The 8,902-nt window shown below is 31.0% G+C and overlaps 1 protein-coding gene across 2 annotated transcripts in view; it reads left to right on the top strand.

The window, feature by feature from the left end:
• Positions 1–8,826, top strand: part of LOC110032905 — a gene marked incomplete at its 3' end in the record, with an annotated part of 15,984 nt that extends 7,158 nt beyond the window's left edge. For both annotated transcript variants that reach the window (XM_020736690.1, XM_020736689.1), the window contains 1 exon segment: positions 8,785–8,826. In XM_020736690.1, coding sequence (XP_020592349.1) covers positions 8,785–8,826 — 42 coding nt within the window.
• Positions 8,827–8,902: the final 76 nt, after the last annotated feature.

The raw sequence follows: 8,902 nt of genomic DNA, 5'->3' as shown, positions 1-8,902 counted from the left end.
CCCTTTGGCCAAGTTCCTCTACTTGGCCCTCCATGCCATTCATTGCCTCCTCCATCCGAGCAAGGCGTGAATCAAAGCTATGCATGATCTCCTTAGACCTTCCATGTGGCTTGGGTGCAACGGGGTCCCTTTGCTCCTGGCGACCTCGCCCTTGAGATGACTCCACATTAGTGGCTTCCGACTCCATCACGTGCTCCTTGACGCTTTTCGCCATTCCCTCGAACCCAAATCTCTGATACCAACTGTCACGGACTAACTTTCTTCTAGTCACCCGTGCGGCTTTAGCGCTCTTTCTTAGCACTAAATCAGCCTTACCCCTCACAACACTGGACTTATGAGCCCCAACACTCTTAAGAAGAATAATAGAGAGAAAGGAATAATTAGCACTTGAATACTAGAATGCTTTGATTCAATGCTTGGGTAAATACAAATGAGGGGAGGAGCTCCTATTTATAGCCTCTTCCATGCCTTTGGCCTTTCATCTAGCCAATGTGGGACTATACAATATCCAAGAGAAGCTTGTAGATTACAATATAATATTCTATCTCTTAGACTATTCTTATGTACATAAATAACTCTAGAACATTCTAGGTTATTCTTAGATCCTCTTTAGAGCTTTCCCTTCTTGCCCTCTCCTGAATGTGGTGGAATCTTCTAGAGCCCCTTTGATGACTCCTCATATTCTGACCTTCTCTAGAATCTTCCATCCTGTGTTTGTCTCGATGATTTCTCGAATGTGGCAGAGCGTGACAGGCAGGTAACATGTACGAATGGTGAACTATGGGAGGCAGTATGATCTTTAGCATTTGCAAACAAAAATGTCTTTTGGAAGTCATCATATAAATAGAAAAAGATAAACTGTATATTTAGTAAGTTTTGATAATAGAAAATGTCTGTTACCATCAACCATTCTTTCAAGTTTTTTTCTATTCAGAATTGTTTTGATATTGACAAGCAGCAACATAGCTTGCTGCCCTTACTATTCTATAAATCTCTATAGAAGTTGCACCCTCATTAGAGTTAGTATCCTTTAAAAAAATGTATAGGCTTTGTGTGCTCCAATTAAGGTCATCAGTTTTCACGATATCATGATTGTTTGATCTTTGCGATATATGAAAAAAAATGAAGTCCGAGGAAAGCCTACAAACTGAATTGCCTTACTATTTTCAAGCAGAGGCATCACGTAGCCCAATTATTGTGGGGTGTAGAGTTATCATGCGGCTACTTGGAATCCAATAAAAAGGAATCCTGAAGAACCGTAGATAAAAAGACTGAGCAGGGATGTTTGGGGTTGGGGCACTTGGAAGCGTACATATAATGAATGTGGACCCTTACATGATAAAGATAGTTATGGGACATGGTTTTTCCTACAGCTTATGCCTATAAATAATCTTGATGGAAAAGTGAATGGATGATGAATTCCTTCTACCATGAAACTTGAGTGGAGTATTCATTATACTAAGATTTTGCATCGAATACTCTACTTTCCTTCATCTTCCTCTACGTCTTGTTAAGGCTCTAATCTTTGTCATCATTTTTCTTTTATCTTTTTAATGTTCCGCTTGATCATCTGAAGTAATTATAATTGCTAATTTTCAACTTAAGCGCTTAGAATTTATACATTTGGTGTTTTTGTAAGGTTCAAAGGTTGAAGAAATGGTAGTATTATAATTGGCATAAAAGCCGAAGCGTTGAAATATTGTTTGTGGAAGTTTGATAAACCTTCTATTGTGATTTGCAATACACCCTTCTCTTTGGATATTTATTATCGCAGCGATGCTACTTGTGGATTATGATTGTAAAGCTTAGATAGAAGACATGAGAGAGTATGTAGAAAAGAAATTAGAGTAGTCTATGTGAGAAGTTGGAGTAGTAGTTGGATGATAGTTGTTTTGGCCGACAAGTTAACTTAAATTTCGTGGAGATTTTGGGTTGAAATCAAATTTGAGATGAAGTTAAGTAAAGGCATGGAGCCACTTGCTCAATTGCTCTTGAGAACAAGGCAAAGTCTCTGTAATAGAAATCCATAACTATCGAAGTTATAATAATGGAAGGAAGTTTTATAAACCTTCTATTGTGATTTGCAATACACCCGTCTCTTTGGATTTTTATTATCGCAGCGATGCTACTTGTGGATTATGATTGTAAAGCTTAGATAGAAGACATGAGAGAGTATGTAGAAAAGAAATTAGAGTAGTTTATGTGAGAAGTTGGAGTAGTAGTTGGATGATAGTTGTTTTGGCCGACAAGTTAACTTAAATTTCGTGGAGATTTTGGGTTGAAAACAAATTTGAGATGAAGTTAAGTAAAGGCATGGAGCCACTTGCTCAATTGCTCTTGAGAACAAGGCAAAGTCTCTGTAATAGAAATCCATAACTATCGAAGTTATAATAATGGAAGTAACTTTATAATAAATAAAGTGATTGATCCCATAGCACACAAGTAATAGAAAATTACACAAATTAATATTCTTCACACTTGGAATGCTGATAGTTTAAAGCTTTTCTGTCCGTCTAAACCCCTCCTCCACTAAGCATTATAGTAACACGTCATGTAGCGTGTTAAATTTTTGTGATACTAGACTTCATCAAAGTCTTTCTGAGTATGGTCTACCATCTAAAATCAAGCTGCTCATCTAAAATCAAGCTGCTCATTATTGCTTAATCAGTTGTTTCAAATCATCCTTTGTTGTCGAATGTTAATAAAATATCGAAGTTATGCCCTTTTTACCTTGTAACTCTGCATTAGAAATCCTTAACTACATTTTGTTAATTGTCCATACTAATAATAGTAGGTTGCTCTATGAGGAAATTGTTCTACTATAAAGCTATTTGAAGATATAAGTTCATCATTACACCCTTCTTTATATTCTTCTTCATCTTTTGGATTTACTTATCTTTCTTTATTAGTTATGTTAGGATTTATTTAAATTAGGTTGTAAACCCTTATTATCATTTAATGATGACCTTGTTGATAGAAAATGTCAACCGAATATGGACCGTATCATCAAAATGCCCATGAATCCCAAACACATAATTTTAGGCACAAATTTTAATAAAATGTAAAATTTAAGAAATTTTCCAAATATAAAGCTAATCATGTAGAATTCACTATGTAAAGCTAAAGAGCAATTTTCTATCCAACCTCTATACCAATTTATTGAGGGTGGCAAATTTAAGTTTAATCTAAGATCACAAAAAATTAATATCATATTAAGCGTACATTTATGGTCACTTTTAAAATATTTCATGTTAGTAAGGACGTGACATATGTCTTCTGATCATGTGATTTTGTTGTAAAATGACACTAGCACATTATGATCCTTGTTAAAGTTAAAATCCTCTTGAGCTGTGATTTGTGAATCATAATGTACATTCGATAAGGCATAACGTTCTCTATTAGTTAAGGTTGATATAAAATTATCTCCTTAAACATTAACCAAGCTATATAAAGTGATATTAGACGATGCAATTCATGGTTGTTGATTGGATCGTTTGGTTAGATTGAGTCGACTATCTTCTTTAAGTAGGGTAGGGATTAGATAAATTTAGGATGACAAAATTATGGGACCTTGATCTCGTTTCTCATCTCGATTCACTTTAATCTAGCAACAAGAAATTTTCTTAATCCAAAATCATAATCTTATACTCTATGTCAAGTATTGGGCACATGAAAACTAATTTTAATCTAAAATTCTCTCTCATCTCGTTTCTCATCTCGATTCACTTTAATCTAGCAACAAGAAATTTTCTTAATCCAAAATCATAATCTTATACTCTATGTCAAGTATTGGGCACATGAAAACTAATTTTAATCTAAAGTTCTCTCTCATCACTAGTGATGGATAATTAGCTATAAAGGCTTTCACATATGAGAAACCTAAAATCCTCTTAAAATGAGGACAATCTAATGGTGTCTTATCTAAAATTTAGTGTGCAGGAGAACAATGAAAATCTCTCTCGAGAGTCAAGTTTGGAGCCTATAAATTTCTAGTGACTGTTGAGAAATGTTTCCTTTTTCATATCTAACTAGTTGTTATTATAATAGTAGCTAAACAACAAGAAAAAGTGATGAAAAATCAATATTCTTATTCTCTCTCATTGCTAGCTTTGAACTTGTAAATTGCATTTGGCAATGAGCAATTCATAAATGATGATTTCTTAATGGATCCAAACGTAGGCATAAGGCGTAGCAAAAGCCATGCAAGAAGTAACTCCTGGAAAGTAAGAAGACAATCAAAAAGTGTGTCAAAAGATTTATGATCTTCTCTTCACTAGCAAGAATGTCTATATTAGAGGTAGAATCTTGTGAAAATTTGAGAGCAGATTGATCATGCATCAATAAAAATTCTTGTGCTATCCTATTCCTAATCTTCAAAGCTTATCAAGGGAAAAAGATTTAAAAAGATTTGCAGGTTCCATGGAATCAAGAATGTTGCTTCTTGAAACAATGATATGAGGGAGAAATGATGATTTGATGATTGCGTATGGTTTCTTATGAATATTTTTTTGAAGAATAAAGTCGTTTTTTAATTAAGGTAATTATTGTGGGCTCTAAGCCTTGTCATTAGTTCTAACGCAATGTCTAGTTTAGCTCTGTGTCGTGTGGAAAAATAGAGGATTTTAAGTTTGCATGATCTTATGTTTATTATAGATTAGAACAAAGGCTTGCATAGCTTTTATAAGGACTTTCTAAGGATTGATGGGAGGGAAGACGCAGGATCTTATCCTTTAACGAAGAATTTTAGGAGAAATTCCCATGTCAAGATCTTACATCTCATACTCACTTTTATTTTTTCTTTCCATTTTCCTTCTTAATGAAACTTCAATCATTCTTATCATTCTTTATTCTGTTCATGCCCTTTTTGGATCACCTGAAGTAATTCCAAGTGTCTATCTCTGGCTCGAACTTTTTGGGGCTCTAATGAAAATGATTTTTTTTATATTGCCCCCTTGAGAAAAGAATGTCCTAAGAACTGATATGCAGTGGCTTAAGTGGAGCTAGAATCCTTTAATTGGCCTTCAGTTCATCCCACAAGGGGTTTATAACCTTAGCCTTCTTTTTCATACCTTCAAAATCGGAACCTTCTTCTACCTCGATGTTAGCCACTTCCGTGTTCTCTTCAAGAAGCTAATGTTTGCATAATGTTTTTTTATTGGTGTCTAGATGAATATTGTTGTATTATATGAAAACATTTGATCATGCAAGTTCTAAAAAGAAAATCATTACTCGCAACCTTAATTTATATCATTGAAGCTGATTTAATATAAAGTTTATTAAGTTTTTGAAACATAAAAAATACATTGACTTCTATGAATCTCTGGCATCAGGAACATATGATAAAAAAAAAAACAAGTCTCATTACTCTACCCAAATAATCTATTAATTAGACATGTGAGTATTCCTTACAACCCAACAATTGTGAAAAAAAGAAGTTATAATCCCTTCCAAGCTTGTATGCTCATAAATGGGGCTGATGGGAGGGAGAATGGATTATGAAATTCTTATAAAAGAACTTAAAAAGAAATTTTTGTATCTAGACCTTGCATCTGAAGTTATATCTCCTCTTCCTCTTTTCATTCTCAGTGGAACCTTAATCATTGCCCATTTTTTTCCATACACCCCTCACATTATTTCAACAAATATCTATGATTATGATGTTTTGAGTACACAAATGAAAAATTTTGTTTTTTATTCCCTTTATTATCCTCCTTGCTCAATCACATAACAATTCTAATACTAAAGATTAATAGTTTTTTTTTTTTTGGGTTTAATCAAACATGAATCCCATAATCGTTGTGTAAATGTTAGGTATCTCCTTGAATAGACACGTATGGTCTGAATACAGTGAAAATAGTGCAAAGGCTGCTACACTGGAGTTTGAGTGTAGTGTTAAATAATCAAGTGTTCTCACATTATGGACAGATGCGGGCAAAAAATTTAGTTTATGAAATTGTTATTATTAGAAGATCTTGGAATATTGATATTCTCACAGGTAAATTAATGAAATTAGTAGATATTATGATTCATAAAAAAATAAATATCTTATGCATTCAAGAAATTAAATGGGCTAGAGAAAATGCTAAGGAAATTGATAGCTTAAGTTTTAAATTTTGGTATTCATATGGGAGTCATACTAAAATTGGTGTAGGTGTAATTATAAATAAGAGTTTGAAAGATAATGTCGTAAAAATTTATAGAATTAGAAATATAATTATAGCCTTTAAGATTGTTATTGATACTAAGATTCTTAATGTTGTAAGTATTTATGCTCTTCAAGTAGGTTTAGATATATGTTTAAAAGAAAATTTTTGGAATTACCTAGAAGAATCAATACAAATGATACCTCTTGAATAAAGAATTTTTATTGGAGGAGATTTAAATGAATATGTTGGTAGAGTGAGAAGTTTTTAGAAATATTCTTGGTAGTTATAATTTTAGAGTGATTAATGAAGAAGATAGAATCATATTTGATTTTACTTTAGCTTATGATTTTGTTATTGCTAATATTTTATTTAAGAAAAAAGATGAACATGTTATTACTTACAAGAATGGATCTAATAAAACACAAGTTGATTATTTTCTTATGAGACAAAAATTATAGAGAATTTAAAGATTGTAAGGTCATTCCAAGTGAAAATTTAAGTACTTATTATCAAATATTAATTTTTTTATTTTTAGATAAAGAATTGTAAGATAATAAATATAAGGAAACATTGTTATAGAATTAGATGATGACACTTGAAAAACACACTTAAAAGTATTTTTGTGAGCAAACTTCTAGATTTTAAGATGTGTTGTTTGTGAAGAAGCTAATTCTATGTAAGATAGAATAACAAACATTATTAAACAAGTGACAAAATATATAATTGTAGAAATAAAATGAAAATTTTTTATAAATACAATAGTTGGTTGTGGAATAGTAATATGCAAGATAAGGTAAAATATAAGAAGTTTGTTATAAAAATCAGTTTAAGTTTAAAAGCTTATAGATTTGGGAAAAATATATGGTGAATTTTATAAGAGAACTATTTGTGATACTATAAGAGAACTATTTTTTATAGGGATTCTAAGAGAACTATTTGTGCTGCTAAGAATTTTGTTTTTGGTGAATTTTATAATAGATTAGATACTAAAAAGGGTGAAAGATATATGTATAAACTAGTTAAACAAAGAGAAAAAAAATAAAGATTTAATGTAAGTAAAATGTATTAAAGATGAAAATTTAATTGTACTTTTCTTTCATAAATATATTCAACATTTGTGCGTAAGATATTTTGAAAAACATTTCAATAAATTTGTTAAAATGGTGATCGACTTTAGTGATCTTAACATCGTTAATAATAATAAAACTTTTTATGTTTATCGTCGCATTAGTAAAAAGAAAGTTGAGGCTTTAAAAAAAATCAAGGGTGAAAATTTAGTATTACCTCGTGGTATCTCAATAGAAGTATGAAAATATTTAGGAGATTTGATGATTTTTTGGCTTACTAAACTTTTGAATATTATTTTAAAAATAAAAGATGCCAAATGAGTGGATGAAGAGTATCCGCATTATTAAAAATAACTGGGATGCACAAGAGTGTGGATTATGAAAGAGTTAAGTTATTGTGTCATACATTAAAATTATGGAAAGTAATTGAACATAAGTTAAGGCGTGATACAAGAATTTTTCATAATCAGTTTGGATTTATGTCAGACAAGTCTACTATGGAAGCTATGCATTTATTGAGAGGTTTGATGGAGAAGTACAGAGAGAGTAAGGAGGATCTAGATATGATTTTTATTGATTTAGAAAAAAACTTACAATAAGGTTCAAAGAGAAGTTTTTTGGAGAATCATATAAAAGAAAGGTGTTGATATGACTTATATTCAAGTCATTAATGATATGTATACTATAGTTGTTACTTGTTTTCGAATAAAATGAGAATTAACCAAGTATTTTCCTATTTTAGTTGGATTACATCAGGTATTAGCTTTAAGCCCATATCCTTTTGCTTTAGTTATGAATGCTCTTACTGGACATTTACAAAAGGATGCACATTGGTGTATGCTTTTCGATGATATCTTTCTACTGCTTAAGACTAGAGAAAACGTTCAGGAAAAACTTGAATTATTGAGGTCTACTTTAGAGTTTAAGGGCAGTCGTTTGAGTATATCTAAAATCAAATACATGGAATATAATTTTAGTAGTAAGAGATCTAGTGACAAAGTTAAGTGATCAAATCATTAAAATGAGTAATCCTTTTAGATATCTCTGGTTTACTGTTTAAAGTGATGGTGATATAGATGGTGATGTTATTAGTGGAATTCAAGTTGGGATGGTTGAAGTTGAGGAATGCATAATATTAGTCTGATCAAGTCTAGGAATAGTTCTCTTTTTAGATGAAGAAAATGTATTAAATCTTTTACTTGGTTTTTATAAAAAAAAAAAAATTGTTTTTGAAGTACTGCTTTTGAGAAAGTAAAATAACGTTTATGAATGTAACCTTTTTACAAATTCCCACAGTAAATACACAAAAAATATAACAAGCTCCTAACTACTAAACCCAAGAAGTTTTAAATACTGCAGCATAGTTGAAGCATTGTTAATATTATTAGTATGTAAATTTCTCTTCTTCTTCTTATAATAATAATAATAATTATTTATTAATTTAATTATTATTATTATTATTATTATTATTTATTAAATTATTTTGTTCTTTATTCTAAACTGTCATTATTGTGAATTAAATATTACTAAAAAAATACTCTGGTTCACTGATTTGGTTGCAAAACTTGCAGCATCAACTGTTAACAGAGGGAAAAGATACGAGTTCCTTTCAGGTATGCTACACTAATATCAGTCCTAATTTTTCTTCTCTTATTTATTTATTTATTTATTTATTTTAATTTTCAGATT

The sequence above is a fragment of the Phalaenopsis equestris genome, unplaced genomic scaffold (assembly GCF_001263595.1).
Source record: "Phalaenopsis equestris unplaced genomic scaffold, ASM126359v1 Scaffold001057, whole genome shotgun sequence".
Classification (NCBI taxonomy): domain Eukaryota; kingdom Viridiplantae; phylum Streptophyta; class Magnoliopsida; order Asparagales; family Orchidaceae; genus Phalaenopsis; species Phalaenopsis equestris.
Note: the sequence above shows the minus strand (reverse complement) of the source record. Positions and strands in the feature narration are given on the sequence as shown.